At 42.6% G+C, this 18,175-nt stretch overlaps 1 protein-coding gene across 1 annotated transcript in view; it reads right to left on the bottom strand.

Moving 5' to 3' along the window:
* csmd2 (CUB and Sushi multiple domains 2) overlaps nt 1–17,621 on the bottom strand; it is a 212,126-nt gene extending 194,505 nt beyond the window's left edge. Inside the window, exon 1 of the mRNA XM_079571186.1 lies at nt 16,673–17,621. Within this exon, the coding sequence (XP_079427312.1) occupies nt 16,673–16,802 (130 nt within the window). The 5' untranslated portion in view covers nt 16,803–17,621. The remainder of the gene's footprint in view (nt 1–16,672) is intronic.
* Nucleotides 17,622–18,175: the final 554 nt, after the last annotated feature.

The following is an 18,175-nucleotide window of genomic DNA, read 5'->3' as shown; positions in this document are numbered from 1 at the left end:
AGATGAAAGACCCCCAATCATTACATCATCAACACTTGTATTACCCTCAAAGGGAGTACAGAAAGGATTTATTAAGGTAAATAAGTTACTTAGTACTGCTTTAATGCTCACAAGTTTGAAATCCTCCAGCTGGATACTTCTGACCAATGGCTCAACAGCTGCTGACTGCACAGTGGTTACCTACTGCTGGTTAGAGGTTGCCCCAATGTCAATGAAAGATGGCTTAGATTGGTCAAATTTAAAAAGTTTTCCATACGCGCACAATAGAAGATATGCACAAATAATATCTTCTTCCATAAATCAATAGTGCCACTCAAAATCCAATTACAATTTTGCAGTGGAACACTTTGACGTCACAGGCACATCCTCTATAGATGTGATGGAGGCAATGTCACAGTATAGCAACAGCAAAGCAAACGCTAGCAAATGAGTGTAAATCCTACACTGTTATTTGTTTTGGCGTCTTGTTGTATGTACTGTATGTGCATTTCCCTCTTATATAACAATGTCAATATGGATAGTTACTGTATACTACTTTTGAGGCTCTCCTACTCATTTGAACACAAAGGCGATTTCAAAATACAATGCATTTATCAATTATTTTCAACAAGTAATTTTCCTAAGTAACCTGTAACAGAGGACCGTCTCATTATCCAGCTGTTCACTTGAGCAGACAGCCGTCCCGCGCTGTTGTCTCACAGACATCCACCTCTCCTCGTTAATTTTCCAATAAACAGTCCGATCAATAATCTCATCATCTCCTTCATTATAAAGGCTGCAGCAGACAAATGCCAGTCAATGGTTCGGGAAGCACTGTTATGGCAGAGGCTGATAGGGGTTAAGGTGGACCACACATCATCACGGAGAGGCTGGATAAGAGGAAGCCTTTGAATCACTAAGCCAGAAAATTGGCTGTGTATATAAATAAATTGGCAAGAATTAAAAAAAAAAAAAAATCTACCTTTGTGGGCCGATAGAGATTCAAGTCTGAATAAAACACTTCCACACCAATCCTGAGCTGCACCACTTGTTCTCATTTACGCACCACGCAGCCACTCAAACATCCACCGAAGACTCATAAAGTGAAGACGCAATAACTGCATGATAAAACCGGCATAAAAAAACATACCTCCCTGATTAACATTAACTCGTGAGGAGAAGGAAGAACTATTCTCGATTCATCTTGCCATTCCTGGCCATGCGTCACTGATCTCATTTGCGTGCGTCTCAATTAAAACACTGGCGGAACCCGCACAACGAAGAAAAGTTCCTACCTGAGAATTTCAAAATAAAGCGTTAAAAATAACAGGTAATGGAGAAACGTATAACAATTAGCCTTGTATCTATTATGCTATCTCTGCACTGTGCACCTGTTGGCAGACGTGACAGATGTGGAATTATGCACGAAAGAACATGTTGTCCCCAGTGTTCCTGATGTGTTGAGAGTGAAAGAAAAAGAGGCTGCAGCTTCCCAGGAACCGGGGGACTGGTGTAGTATTAAGTGACCATATGTATAACCATACACTGTGTAAGCTGCTCATCATTTTAGGATTCATCATTGCATGGCGTTTCCCCATTATATTTTGGTGCCAGGCTAATTCACTGCAGTCCTGTTGCCAAAAATCAAGTCCAGCTTTGGGTTTAAAAAAAAAAAGAAAAAAGTTTAGTCTTGAGAACTTTTGATTAAGTGGATCTTGGAGCTGAAATATTTTTGCCTGCCCGAGTGCATTATGAAATTAACTACAGCGCACTGGTGACCCTCCCTATAGCCTCCCTGTGTAAATCTAGGAGGAAGAGCCCATCTTGCAGTTGACCTGGGTGACTCTCCATAAAGAGGCCATAAACAGACTGCTGGGTGTGCTGTTTTTGTCTGGCCACAGCGGTGCTAAGTGGAAGGTCATGTTTTCTTAAGCTGCATAGGTTTAGGTAAATTAAGTTGCTTATGCATATGGAGGAGCTGGAAATTGCCTGGTTCAGCAAGCCACGGTGAGAGGAGGAGTGACGAGCCAAAGGGCCTACTTACACTGAAGTAAGGAAGGCTATGAAATGATCCCGTGTGTTGCAACATATTGATAAATATTTAAATGAACTCGGTGCAGTGGAGACTATATGTTAGGCCAAGAATACTGTGATTTTAGAAATAAAATAAAAGCTTTTGACTTTGAATGGGAGAAGTGAAGAACTTTATCATATTGTAATCCACAGTCGATGTAGCCTATAAAAAGTCCTGAATAGGAATCTGTTAATAGGTTCAACTTTCACTGTCAATACAATTAGGGCTTGAATTAGGAAAACAAAAATTGGTAAAAGTACACTTCTCCTATTATACAACACTGCACTAAATCACTTTTTGGCCAGAGAACTTATCCATAATGATTTGTTGAGGGTTTGCTGACGAGCTCTCTGCATGTTCAACAGTTATTCTCTCTCCTCAGCCCACTCTCCCACTGGCACTATCCGTTTGGCACTCACAGTTTCCAGGTTGCCCCGCTGCCAAATGGGTGCTCAGGGAGAGGAGTGACCTTTCCGGGGCAGCCCTCCACACTTCCCACCTCCCACTGCCCGTGTGTGTGTTTATGTCTATAAACTATTGCTTCCTTTGCTGGGGCAGTTGTTTGAGAGCGGCCATATAAAGCTGCTGCAGTGTGTTCTGACACTTTGATGAATGGATGGTCATTGAGTTGGGCTGTGGTGGAATAGCAACCCCCCAGAGCAGAGAGGAGACAGTTGGGCCAGGTAGAAATACAGTGAGGTGCATGGACATGTGGTTATCTTTATACAATGGCAAGATACAAGATAGTATGTATCATTGGAAACCCATATTTAAAGCAGTACTAAGCAACTTGTTTACCTTAATAAATCATTTTCATAGGCCCTCTGGGGGTAATGCAAGTGTTGATGGGATGATTGGGAGGTCCTTCATCTCCCCCTAGTGTCTCTGGCCAGAAAAACGCAATTGCAACTTTGCCTGCACCGGGTTGGAGCCTCCAATACACATTAATGGAATCATGAAGAAGACGGGCAAAGCTAACTGCGGGTTACCGCTGCTTAAACAGTATTTACAGCCAAGTTTGAATGAAAAAAATTGTTTGTTTGTTTTTTTAATTTAAAATGATCTCCTTCCCTTCCCTCTCCCCCATTGTCTTTTCTGTCAACGTAGTATTTACTCTCACAGACAATTAATGAGTAAAAAAACGCATCATGCTATGAGTTTTTTGTTGTATTGTTGTACTTGTATCACACATTGATTTGACCAAAAATGGGCTTAATCTGCCCAACTATTGAAAATTTGCAGAAGTAGCAGCCACAGTATAGTGCCCATACTATTACTAAGTATATAGAAATGTCCATTTATGTTTATTTTTCTTACTGACGGTTGGTGAATATTTATTTTTGAGTGTACACATTGTACCAAAAGCATGAGTAAGTCAAAAAGTCTAAAGTAGAAACGAGGCAGGAGCCAGTGAGAATAAATGGGTTGGAAAGAGGAAGCGTAGTACATTACAGGGGAAGGCTTCTGGGCTATTTTCTGCCCCTGTACGCCCTTCTGCACTGAGGACACAGACGGAGTGACATTCTCTGCAAGATAGTGCCTAATGTGCACTGTTAGCAAAAGCAGCAGCACTATTTCAAGCCAGGAAACACTGTTTATGTGAGGATTACGGCCATTTAACGTAAGTAGCTGCCTTTCTAGGACAATGGGGCGCTGGTCTCGCTGTGCCATTCTGGAGAGGTCCATTTATAATGCAACCAAAATGTGTAACACAGGGTACAAAGGCTGCATATTCATTCATTCATTATTATCGGAATTATAGGCCGATGGTTAGAATTCTAAGCCACCTTTTGCAGAAAATGTTACGTCACATTAGTTCTTGTTCAAACCACTTTAATCAGGGTTTAATTGTAGGTCATCATAAGCCAGTCCGGACCTGATTCAACCCAAACTCAGGCCTGCGTAGTCTTTTTCTGACGCTGCTCAGAGAGATACTTTTTTTTTTCATAGACGATTTGATGTGAAAGCTTGAAAACTGCATTGAACTAAGGAACTAGTTCAATGCAGGTAAATACATTTCAGCTTCACTATATTCTCCAGAGTCAACGTCAGCCTCTCATGCGCGCCTTCCTTCGTGAGCCATATCCACACAAATTAAGCCTCCTGCAGACCATTTAAAAGATAATTCTCCAACAAACATGTGTGTCCCCAAGGAGGTGTGTAACAGAGCTGTCGACCATTGCTTGTGTAGCCTACCCCTTGAGTCGACTAACAAACAAGCTGCTTGAGTGTCTGTGTGTGGCTGTAAATGCGTCCCTCCTATATGTGGAGATAAAAACCTTCCGCCCAATAGCGTCTCTCAACACCAATATCCGTCTCCCACTATGCGTGCATGCCTTGACCGCATCATATCTAAATTAACCTCGGGATGGCCGGCATTAAAATGGAAATAGGCAAGCTCAGCTATCCCTCTCCCTCCATGCATTAGGCTAATGTATGGGCCAAGACATCAGCTTGTGCCATTAGAGCAAAGCCAATGCACTGGAAGGCACTTGTGATGAGGCTGTTACTGCTTAGTCCTCTAAACAAAGGTTAGGACGACTCGGTGAGAAGTGATGGAGATGCGATTGTGCAACGGAGTCGACACGGAAGCCAGAAATACGGGGGGGGCTGCGAGTTTCTGTTTGTTTTGTTTTGTTTTGCAGAAATGTTTGTACTATTTGCATTACTGTGTCGTAAAAAACTTCTATACACTGTGAGATCAGCGATCATTCTAGACTCAGAATGCAGTCATTTTCAACAACAACTTTTGTAGAGCATGATCATTAAAAGACAAAAACGCTTTGACTGACAAAGACAGCAAATTATAGTCAAAAGACGATATGGAAATTATATGTATACCTTGACAATCAGGGAATGTGCTCATTGGCAAAGGGCAATTCTGAAATCTTCAAAACCATACTCAAAACAGCGGGTACATTAAGCAGCACTTTTTCAGTTTTTTTGTGTTTTTTTTAATTTATTTATCTGTTGCCGACATAACTGTTCGTTTCAGCTCCTGAATCCTGGCAGTACTTTGAGAGATCTGTTGACGCCTTCAGCGCCACGTAGCTATTGCCGACTCAAAATCCTACATGTACAAAGTAAACGCCATTGTCGCAGGAACATGGCTCCGGGCGAGAAACGTGTGGGGCAGGGAAAACAACCTCCGCCACAATGATTAAGGCGCAGACACAAGGCGCTGCATGCTAATAGACAAGAGGCTGATATGGAGAAGTGCACGCATTGTGGCTGTTATCGACCCGAGCATAAGACCCACAATGGCGCATGTGTTCTCCCGCAGACCGAGAGGAAGAGAAGGGGAGAGCGCAGTTCCTTCCAGCTGGGTCATTTTTTTTTTAAACAGACATTAGTTATCGTCGTATAGCTAAAAAAAGACCTGCAAAAATCTAACCGCCCACCACAAGAATCCCACGCACAGGTGGACTGGGATGGAGGGTATCTTGCAGCTAAATTCAACAAAAGCATAATGAAGAAAACGCCATCCTTCCTTCAGCTCGGCCTACGCGATCGGATGAAAAAGACAGATATTTCAATGTCTCTGCCCCTTGTGCTACGCTCCATCATGGACCTGCCGTTTACTCCGCCATGAACACGAACGGCAATCAAGACACACAGCAGAAAACTTTGCTTTCTGATGTTAAATTGAGATAACAACAGTAGATTTTTTTTCACTTTTAAAACAAAAGCATATTCTTGTACTCCTTCATCTGTCACTCATTGTTTTTTTTGTGTGCGTGTGTCGAGATGCCACTTTTTCCTGATCACCCAGAGGTAATCTGTCTCTCTCCGAAACAAAATGTCATGTTTGATTCACTTCATTGATTGTGATATATCTTTGAGCTGTGTTTGTTCTATTTGGGTCCTATAGTGTCGGCGTCACAAAGCTGCCAATCAAATAACCCCGTCTGTCTCCGGAAGCAGGCATTCTTTCAACACGAGGAGAGAGCTCTCTGCCTTATGACAAGGACCCTTTTGTTTTCTTTAGATAATGAGAAAAGTGGTCTTGTTATGAGAAAAGTAGCTTCATGATGTAAAGATCACAGGTGTGCTTTGTGTGCTCGCATAATCAATTAGCCAATGTGATTAAAATGCCCTGTATGCAATTTAACAAAGATCTTAGAGGTTATGATTGTTATGACAAGTGCAATATCACACTGAATCCTTTCCCTCTCCAATATATATATATAACATTATTGCTTTTACTAATGTATGATGCATGTATAATTCCACTCAGAACAATGAGCATCAAACATGATGACATTATTGAAAACTGGATTGGCCATAGATTTGTGAACAATTCAAATGGCAAGGCAAGGCAACTCAATGCGTCTTACAAAAGAAAATGCAAAATTACAATCAGACTAAAGATAAGGCAAAGCACATACATCAAAACATCCAGACATGGGAAATACACAGTACACAAGGTCACGTGTTGGAATATTTTCTTGAGTTGAGAAACGGTCATGAACCCAGACACCGAAGGATTGGGGACGTAGTTAGGGAGGGTGTGTGTGTGCAGTTATTTGCATGGTTCTGGAAATGAATGTGTTTGTAAATGTAGTCGCACAGCCTCTGGTCCTCCAATCACAATGCATGCGCAGCTTTTATGCCAATATGTGCACAAAAGTTTGAAGTTGCATCAGTCTGGTGTGACTTTATCCATAAAACATCTGACAAGAGCCGTCCCTCTGAAGAACTTGTTCCAAATCCATATTCTTTGTCATCAAAAACCTCAACATCTTCAACTTCTCTACGAGCTCTGCCTCTCGCTTTCTCCTCACAGTCAGAAAAATGAAGTCCAATGAATAAAGTCAACGGTAACACTGAGTTCAAATTACTGGCATTATATTTATATATGTATATTACGAAAAGGTGACACACTGCTTTGAGCTTTTTTGGCATATTGTTTAGGTTATTACAATACATTCTCTACCCATCGATTCCTTTGCTTTTTCTGAAAACTCAAGTGGGCGGTTTGTTGGTTCTCCTCGGCAACCCACTCCTCTCCAAACATCCAGCTGATCAATGGAGAGGCCCTATTCAGGCTCGAAAAGCAGCACACACTTGATATTCTCCTTTTCAGATAGACCCCTGTCATAGAATAGAAGAGGCGTTGATAGAAAAGGCCTCCCACCAGAAGACAGCGCCTGCAGATCCGTGTGTGCGTGTTTTTTTTCTCTTCTGCTTGTGGGGTCCTCCTATAATGAATAGTAACGCAGATGAAAGAAATGCGGTGTGAGAAGTGTGGCATGAAGAGCTTCATTAGCAGCGAGTGTCAGGGAACATGCAAAGATAGATGCGTTCTGTTGCTATATCATTCATTTCAGTCGAGGTTGCATTCCGGTGCACTTCCACACACTTCAGTGCCTGGCGTGAATTCAGTTTTAGCCAGCCTCCATTGCCACTTCTGGGAAAAAGCACAATTACTGCACGTGTGACGCTAATGTGTGAAACAGTGAAAGGCAATTACCACCTAATTTTTATCCGCCGCTTAGCGAGTGACAGCCAAGATCTGGAGGAGTCTTTGGGCTGTGATTAATGAAAGATTTGCTCCACACAACCTTGATGAACTATAGGTTTGAAGAAGCGCAGATGTCCGGTGATTCCTGTCATGATAGTGAGTTGCTGTATTTCCATTCAGTTTTCCTTATGAGTTATGGGAGAAATGAATCTCCCTTTTTGTTTCCTGGGTTTTGGACAATGGTACATCATTTGTGGCTGATTGTAGTTGGACTGAATACAAGTTCAATTAAAACCCACAGTATTGTAATACATAGACATTAACAGAGACACAGTTTTTAGCACAGGTAATTCTTACCAAGAGTAATGGGGTCTAAGTGCAAAGAATTTCAAAGTACAGATAACTCCTTTAACATTTTTTTTTTTATGAATGTTCCATAAAAAAATATGTTAAACCCATTACACAGAAAACATTTATTAGGGATGCGTCGGATATCGGAGCCAATACTGAAAAAATACGATATCGGGTATCGGCTACAATTTAATATCCGATACTGAACGGATACTAGTTTTGGCTCTCAATGCCTTTAAAACACAACTTTTACCACCTAAATCTAAGTGAATATATACATGCTGTATATCATTGTAAAGCTAAGAACCAGGAGAATTCAGTCGCTGAGTTGGTTTGAACCTACGCAAATGTATTTTGATCGCCGCGCAAAATTATGCGGTTAGCAATAGCATGCTAATGCTAAAGAAAACTAATCAAGGCTGGGTCTGAAACTATGACAGAAATACCTAAAGTGGCCTCACAAAATAAAATAACCGCTGCTGAAACCAAGTGTTTGTATTTTAGTTTAAGAAATGACTGATCTAACATATTTGTAATGATCAGATCGCTTAATGTGAGTTGTTTATTTAATGTAACCTAAAGCCTGTCATATACCCAAGGATATTTAGGTAGAAAAGTCATCCTTGTTAAATGTTTATCTTAGAGTTTATCATTATTAGATGTAATTGATCTGTAACATGACAATAAAATATTACTTTATTGAGTTTACAATGGAGAAGAGTCAACTACATTTCACTCAAAGAAAGTCAGTTTTAAGAAAGTCTCTTGGTATCGGTAAATATCGGATATTGGCAGATACTCTAGCCCCAGTATCGGCATCAGTAGCAAAAAAGCTGGATCGGCGCATCCCTAACATTGATATTGGTCCTTCAACAATCTTAAATCCTGAATTGTTTCTTGTCAGCGATATAGCGAAAGTTTCCAACCCAATGTGTGTCAAAAGCAAAAGGTTAGCTCAGGCCTACCCCAGCAGGACTATCCTTCAAAAACAGTTAGATTAGTGGCCCGTGATAACTCTTGTTCCAACTAGGACTGCTTTCACCTTTCACTTACAGTGTCCCTGAGCAAAAGCTGCATGTCAACTTTGGGCTTCAAAGCACACAGATGGGGTCCTTGCACTATTCATTTGAGATGCACCGTTCATCATGTTTTTTGCCTTGCCAAAAATAGTCCAACTTTCCATGAAATAGAACGTTATAGGTTTTAGCATGAACATTAGGATGCACTTTTGGGTATTGAAATTCGGGATAAAATGACAAATCTGCCCTGTCAGGAGAATTAAAAAAAAAGACATTAACCAGGAGACGGTGTGTGTGCATATATGGCTATGGTTACAAAGGGGAGCGAGCAGAAAAAACACTGTAGCACGGACATGCATGAATCTCGAAATGAAAGTTCTGCTCCACACACTCAATTTTAAGCCCTTCAGACCCATTCAAGTGAAAATAAATAGGATTAGCTGGATGTGAGAGTGAAAAAAGAAGCAATAGGTTTTCCCTTTGATTTGTCCTATTCTCCCTGTACAAAAAAAAGTAAAAAAAAAAGAAAAAAAGACAGGCCATAGAAAGCATTGGGGAACGGGGATGAAAAGGAGAATTTTAGTGGTCTGCCAATAAGATCCACTTCTTTGGTAAGGGTTTTTGGTCATAGTATTTTGAGATTGAACATCATAAAAGCGCAGCACACAAGTGGCCCTTCTTTTTCCACTGCACACCCCTCCAAGGCACTTCTCTATTCTCCGATGGTGAAAATATGGTGATACACTCAAACTAGCTATCACGTAGGCGAGGCGTGTTTGATCTATCCACAAAGATTTACTTGCTCACGCTGTCAACGATACGCGTAGTCTGTCGAACAGGGGTGCCCAAAGTGGGGGCCTGCAGGCTAAATTCGCCTCTCCGGGCAGACTGATTTGGCCCACGAGATTGTGCTTGGATCTACTTTGATTCATTTATGCATTGAATACACTGTCAGTAACAACTATGGGACCTACATTACAACAGTTAATGGCACTGGGTTACATGTGACTGATTTTGAACATTGTTGCAACACAGGATCTGAAAATGACATCAACTTTTCTGCCTCAGATCAAGTTTTTGTGCTAAGTGGATTTTGAACATTTTCCACTAAATCGGATACTGTATATTTTATATTGGGAGTTGCTTTATTTTAGTTGTTTTCATTTGAAATAAGATTTTGTGCACCAAAATACTGTATATGCACAAATGCAAATGATGTTACAACCGACCTCCCCCTAATTGTGAAAAGACAGGCACTAGGACAGAAGAAATAAAAAAAATTATGAGCAAAAATAATTTGATTTTTGGATTTAACTCAGACACCAAATCTGTTGTAAACCAGAGTATTTTTTCCCTGTATTTTTTTTTCTATTCTGACTTTGTCCTTCCAGTAATTTCCTCTGGCATACTGAACTTCATCGACAGATTTCCCATATGCAGGGTAAATGTTGGAGAGGCAGAGTGAAGGAAAAAGACAAGGGCAAGGAAGCGATACGTATTGCTCCTGACCTGGATTTTATCTTCCATCTGTGGGATCTGATAAGGACAGTGTATATCAGGAAGTAGAGAAACCTCAAGTGGAGTCTCCTGTCCAGGAGAGACAGCCAGGGCACCAACATCTCTCTCAAGATGGAGCATTCATTTTGGAGATAAAGGGTCTTTTCTTATTGGGTTTCAGCTATCCAGGTAGTACTCTCTGTGCTGAGCCTTAGAGCTGTTATTATAGATGCACAAAAGCAAAAGGAAGAAGCACATTATAACCAAAACTTCCACTACGTTCTCCTCCGGGAAGACGTGGGTGGAAATGTTTGGATGAATTCAACTGTTTTCTGCCTCTATTGAGGAGCTGTGAGCAGGTTTTTGTCGAGCGGCCATCAAATGAATTCAATACTATGTGCAACAACAAGAAGTAAGCTACTAGTAGAGTTCTGAGTAAAGACTAATTTTACAGATTTTAGGCTATGAGTAATAAAAAAAAAACAATATCTAACTAATTAACTAACTAACTAAAGGTGGGGGACCTCTGGTGGTGTAGAATCACACACATCTTAAAACAAACTTTGCCCACGATGCCAAAAAGACTGACCAGGCAGGTTTTTCATCGTAACAATAGCACAGCACATTGTCAGGCGCACTCGCCAGAGTAACTTCAAAGCAAAATCTTAAAATAGCCCAATTTCTGACAAATGAATTATTAAAAACCACAGAATGAGATTAATGTTTCTAGGTTGAACGAAACAGTCGTAATGATAAGTTTAGATGGAATGAGGCCATGTGCCCACCAGCATTTGCAGATATCGCAGTGAGCCATGACTCTGCAATCGTCTTATGGTAATTTCACCTCTTTGTACCTCACAGAATTGGGAGATTTTTAGACCACGGTGCAGTTTTTTTGTCTTTTCCACATCACGCAAACATACATGGCATACATTTATTTATGCATGCAGTGGTTTTCTCACTCACTGGAAAGATAATGAGAACACAGGGACAGAATGATGATGCGGCGTACTTCAGAGCATCACAACAAAGACTAAACTAAATGTATTCACATATCACTACACTACATTTATTTAATGCACAATGCAGTTTTGAGGCATATTTATGCGCTGTGACTTTAAAAGGAATGGAGACTGTGTTTTTTTAAGCGTGTTTGCATTTTGAGGGTGAATTATGTGTGAGTCAGTGTCATGAGTGTGTCAAAGCCCAGTGACAGAGCTGTAGCCATCTGGAAAGACATGACATTGTGCGTCACAGGCTTAAAGGGAAGGACCATGACATGCATGGCAGGTGCAGGGAGGGGGCTCAGGAGGACAGTGACTTTCAATCGTACAAATGCTCGTACACATCTACTCAGCGAGCCTTTTTGTAAATGCCCTGCTCATTATTTGTTTTATAATGAAAGGGCACCTTGGTCAAACTCAATCAAACAAAATTAAATTAATTGTTGGAAGGGAAGTCTGGACAACGGCGTGCCAAAAGAACAGCCAGAGACAATGCAAGTCACCCTCGGTACCTCGGCAGTATTTTGGGGCAATTAACAAGTTGAATTCATTTTGGAATAAACATCCAAACGCTATGGGGAGAAGCCCTAAATAAGCTCGCGGATGTGTAATCTATTCTCATATTAAATCAAGCGTTACAGATGTGGTTCGATTCTGGTGGCACCCAAGCGCATCTACGTGCAGGCGAGGCAAGAATTGTGGGGCATTCCAGATATAAGGAGGTCCTCAAGAAGAGCTGGAACAGCAGTAATCCACGGGCCAAAAAACATGGTTCAAAGAAAGTAATTTGCTGCTTCTTAGACACTGTTTGCTGCATACAGAGCTGCTAAACTGCCAAGAGGTCACACTGTTATGCCTGATCTGTATATCTTTCATCAGCCCTCCTTTTAAACTTCCTAATGACCTTCTTGTCACCAGTTTAATCTGTGAGTGACTGAGGGTGGCAACTCCGTCAGATTTAGAAGAAATCCAGACACCCACAAGCCCACCAGCCTTTTTACACGCTGTTAGTTGTTGAAATCGAAGTCTGTGTGATACTTGATAAGAAAATGAGCCCTCAAAATAGATCATTTAGCATGGAGTGGGGAAATCAGGCGGCACTCACAAACCGCCGAAAACACAGGGCTCAGATTATCGCACAGCTGTGGGAGCCTTATCAGCCCTCCACCCCAACAGTCGTCTGCCCCCATTCCCCACAACAGTCACGCCCTGGCCTGCACATATGTGAGTGTGCGCGCTTTCATCCTCGTATCTGCTGTGTGTTAGCGGCTCTGTCACTACACAGAGGCCACAGTGGAACATTAGCCACCCCGTGACAAATCATTTAGTTGTATTTTGTGTCAACAAGCTGCTCAGGGACATAAAAGCAACACCAACAGCACAGGTAAATCGAGACCAGGGGTGGAAGGCGTCCTGCACGGTTCCAGCATGGCCAGGAATTGATGCAACATCAAGAAACCTCATTCATAAAAGTTTGGGTTTAGTACAAATTAAACATGGAATTTTGCGGTGCATTTTAACTGAATTTTAGATCTCTGCAATCTTAAAAATAAAATAAAAATAAATAATAATAATAATAATAATAAAAGACTGATTGTCAAAGACACTGTTTCATCTGTACCATTAAAGAAATTGCAACACTGCAAATGTATTGAAATTGATTTACGCACTGACCTTGGTGAATGATGCAAGGTATTTGAAACATTTGGTGCTTTTTGTCCTGAAACATCTCATGCATTAGTAATTTTTAAACCCATTTTGAAGTGGAAGCCGTATTTATCTACATTCCTTGACAGCCTCGGGAAGGGCTCCAGTTCCCTGAAAGTTGTTTTTCTTCTGCTTTAACCTTGTTTAAAGACTGCTATTTGTTGCAGCACTATCAAGTTTAGTTCTATTAATTAGGCAGCAATGTGTAGTTCTATTGTCCTCGCCGGTAATGGATTCATTCTGTGTTTCTCTATACAGATCGTAAATGTAACACAACCGATATGCAGGTTGCTGAATCTTGAAATGAATACTAAAACTGAATTGTGAATTATGACGTCTTCGTGGTCATTTAATCATTATCTTCATAGGTCTTATTATTCATTCCGTTTCTTGTGAACCTGTAGGCTATTCCAGCATTTCTATATTTCATGGAGGAGTTAGCATTAGCTGCCAATCATTGCAAACAATGTAATAAGCACGACAATTTAGGCAGTTGACAAACACCAGATGTATTAGCATCAAGGCTGTTGACTTGGCAATTAGCGACAAAATATGCATAAAAGCTATTTATTATTCATCTGTTTTATGTTCATAAATTAATACTACGCTGATAAAACCAACCACAGAAATTCGATCATGTAAGCTAAGCACTCAAAAGAAAATAAGAAAATCAAATTATTAGTATTTTCATTCATCTGTCATACGTAGCTACAAAATAGAGCTGGTAGTCAGATCCCAGTGCTTATTAGTTGTAAATGTCAACATAGTACAGGATTTACAATGTGTACACACATGAAAATGATTTTGACTTCAACTTGCTTTAACACGAATAGGACCTGTTATTCATGTGGTCTATGTTGCGCTCGGAACTATTCTAAACACATCTCTGTTGGAAGGGTCAGTATGGGGTAAGAAATGAGTGTAACTCATTGGGATTGCTGTATAATTCGCTACAACTTGGCTAATTCACATCAAAAATGAAATGTTCTTTAAATTGAACCTTTAATGATATTATAGCGTGTTCATAATGTACAAAAACATGCGCCAGTGCAGCCAGCACAGAGCAGCTGCAGCAGGAGCTGTCCATGGTGCTGAATCCACAGCGCTCGAACTGCGGCTTCTATCGTAGCGCTATTCATGTAAACTATTAAAAACTTCAAATGTGCGCCCTAAACTGTCGACTCTTTGTGCCAGGTTTGTTTGCCCTTTGAAGAACGTATTGGCGTACTCACGCTCCGCAGTCTTATGAGTGAGAAAGTCAGTGCAAATGTCTTAAAGAAAATAGATTTTAAAAAAAGCAAAAGCGGGCATCGAGCCCTCGAGTCCTTATAACATTACTGGCCATTGCATCATCAGCACAACACGGCGTTTCATAAAAGAGTGCGCTCTGGAGAGCAGAGGCCGGTGTGAGAGTCGTGATCTAGCGAGTAGAAACGGACGAACATTGCGTCCACCGTCCGATGCCATTGAGTTTGTATTTGAGCGCCAGAACTCACGTATTAAAAGAGAAAGGTGTCAATCAGCGCGCGTGCTTCTAATCTAGAACCCTCCTGGTCTTTCACGTTGTTCCCATGTGGAAGTTTAAATGAATAGAGGTTGATTACCGCTTATTGAGCCGCGGACCCGCTGGGGCAGCTAGTACTGATGCCATGGAGACAGCCCATTGCTCTCTTTGTGGCTTTCACACAGCTATATCTCTACGTGTGTCCGCTGGGAGCCGTAATCAGGATGAGGAAGCAAGACTCAGAAAGTATATCGTGTACAGTTTCAGTGTTAAACATCTGCAAAGCCTAAAAACATCATGACTGGTGTTACACCGAGTGTGAGGCTTTGGTGCCGCTCAACGGGAGGACGGGGCAACTGCTGGTGACTGCAGCTGCACGGAGGGGACACGCGCGCAATCTTCCTCTGTTGCAGTTGCGCACGACATATCCAAACAGTCTTTACAGGTGTTTGTGATCCTAGATGAATAGGCTGGACTACCATGGCGTCTTGTTAATACGCGTAGTAAGTCCAGGGTTGCCTCCAAAGTGGTGGCCATAAAATGCTCCCGAGGCGCAGATAAAAAAAAACTCGATACAAGTGAGATTTACTCCGGGGGACGTTGGTATCTGTGGGACCTACATGGCCAAGAATAAAGCCCACACCTACGAAAGAAAAAGAAGGATAACGATCTGAGAGGGTATAGCGTGACTGCGGGGCTTGTGGGAGGTAGACAAGAGGGACTTTTGTGCAATGCTGAGCACATTAGTAGTTTTGGTGATGCTGATCGTGGGTTACGTGCTGTCCAGGCGGAGTGGGCGAACGCGCGCATGAGTCACTGTCAAATTCATATTGTATCGGTGGCAGCATTCTCAGCTTTGGCTATAAATAGGGGGTGTCCGTTATGTGTCGGGGTGGAGAGGAGGCAGCCATAAAACACGGGGGTTTCTCTTTCGCCAAAGGAGCTGCAGTTCTAGTGCCACCGTTACTGAAGGTCCACGGTTAAGAGAAAGGAAGACAAATAAATAAATAAACCCGTAGTATCTGCCGAGGTAAAGGGGTGCGGGGTGTGAGTCGCATTTGCAATGAATCATGGGTAGAGAAACAGCCGGAGAAGTCAGATAATTAAGCCTAACAGACTTATTCATGAAGTCAAAAGAGTTTTTTTTTTTTCCTTTTCCCTCTACACCACAAACTCCTCTGTGAATTAGGATCGTATGTCCAGGGTTATTAATATTTAAAGCTTTACTGTAGAGGAGGAGATAACGGTGATAGATAAGGGGTATGTACCGCTTGAATAATGAATGGTGTTGGTAAACTTAGTCCTTTGGAAGTCAATAAAATCCCAGCGTATTTTGTTTCCCCCTGTTTGGCACCGAAGGTTCCAACAATTTGAGCTAAGTTGCCAGAAAGTGCTTCCCTATACTGCAAGAGACATGGGCCCATCACCGAGGAACTGGCGTTTGTTATTGTTTTGCATAATCAGTACCATGGTCTATCACAAAGTGCGTATTCAACTATTTCAATTGTATCTATAGGACGGTTGTGATCGTGTAAATAATATGAACAAACCCTCTCCAAAGCAACGCACACATCTCTCTCACACACACACACACGCACACACATCTCTCTGGACTCAACAGCGTCATGCCCGAGCGCCTCAACTCATCCCCTCGCATCATTTTCTATCATCCACTTGACAAATATCCCCCCACGGTTCACCCCGTCACTTCCCCTTCACGAGCTCGGGAGCTTTGAACCACAGAACCCCCCTCATTATAGCGTCCAAACGTCACCAAAATAGCCAGCGCCAGCGCCATCACCAGCGCCAGCACCCTCGCGCGCCAGCCCTCGCGAATAACTTTGGATGCAACAGTGGCGAGGATGACTGCGAGCGAAGCGCGTCATCTCCTAAATGCGCCTTTAGGCTGCGAGGAGGTCGATTTGCATTCAGCCACAGACCATGGGGGGGGGGGGGAGGAGAGGAGAGCGGAGGGGATGGGGAGGGAGGGGGGGGAGAAAGGGGAAGGAGGGGAAGTGGAGTGAGTGCTGCATTTGTGTCCGTGTTTCAAAGCGGGTGCGAACGTGGACTTACCCTTTACCGAGGCGCCTAGCAGCCCCATGTATAGGAACAGTAACCGGCTCCAGTGATGAGCGTGCAAAAGACGTATTCCCTCCCTTTTTCTGTATGCGCATTCCGCTCTCGTTACGTCCTGGTCGGTCATGGCACTTGCTTTTTTTTTTTTTTTTTTTGGGGATGTCAAATTCACACAGGCAGGAGAGTTTTCAGATGGTCAGAAAAGGGAGATTCACTCGTTGTAGGCGCTGAGCAAAATCCCAATGCATGGAGAAAGAGGCTCGGTTCTCGCAGCTGGACTGAACCATGTCATGCGTGCGGGGACCGGCGGCTTCTTCTTGTCTTATGCCTCTCAAAAGATTTCAACGCGTTAAGGGGATTTTTTTTGGGTGGGGGGGGAGGAGGGAAAGAAACAGAAGGCAAAACCAAGCGAGGCGAGGCGCAGACTGAAGTGGTCCCCTGTTTGGTCTATGCAACGCGCAAAAATCCCCTACTCCTTCGCTCCAAATGTATCATTGATGAGACGGTGACCAAAAAGCGGGAGATCCCCCTTTCGTTCAGTTTGTCCCGCTGTACTTCTGTGTCCTTCTTGTTTTTTTTATTTATTTATTATTATTCTTCAATTTGCCTCCATTGGCCACGATGATGATAATAATAATAATCCATGTTAGGCTATAAGAACTGGATCAAAGACTGAACGATGGAAAAGCAACGCAAGGTATCCGCATCCGAGAAACACACACACACCAGAAAAGAAAAAGAAAAATCAGACAAAAATCAAACCACAGGCGTGTAAGAAGTTCTCCATCAGCACCGGCGGGTGATGTAAAACGCACGCGAGCGCAATATGCAGTATGTTGGTACGTTATTCCCCAGCATTGGCAGCGCGTGGCTGTACAGCGTCGTCTCCGGGTCTGCGCGACGCCAAAGATTCAGACTGCAGACCTGCTCTCCAGTCTGCGCGTCTCTCTGCCTCTCTCTACGTGCTGCTGCTGCTCCCCCCTCCCTCCCTCCCTCCCGCCCGCCCGCCCTCGCTCTATACTCTCCTCTCTCCTCTCCCTGTCTTTCCGTCCAGCCAAGAACACTTTAGGGGCATTTGGAAATAAACTCAAGGGTACTAACAGGATGATACGAACAATCCCTCGCCAGTGTGGCTACTATATAGGCCCAAATATATTAAACGGCAGTCACCTCGGCCCCGAAACTGCTTTTTATGGGATTTACTCATTGAAAGTAGTCAATCTGGTTCAAGGATTTTACTAGTTCCACAGATATTGGACTGAAATCTTGGAATCGTATGGAAAAAAAACGATTAAATGATAGACTCTGCGGTGTCACAAGAGCAGCTAAACTGTCATGAAACTCAAAGCCAGAGCCCCCTTCTGGGGCCCTAAGCAAAAATCCACACGGGGGCCCTACAGTAGTGTCCCATGGCTATTCGACAAAGAGCGAATCCATTTATGGTCAAAACAGTACCACTGTTCCAGGGCAGAAGCAGAACATACAGACCTCAACTCAGGC

The sequence above is a fragment of the Gobius niger genome, assembly GCF_951799975.1.
Source record: "Gobius niger genome assembly, chromosome: 14".
Lineage (NCBI taxonomy): Eukaryota > Metazoa > Chordata > Actinopteri > Gobiiformes > Gobiidae > Gobius > Gobius niger.
This window is presented reverse-complemented; position numbering and strand designations above follow the sequence as displayed.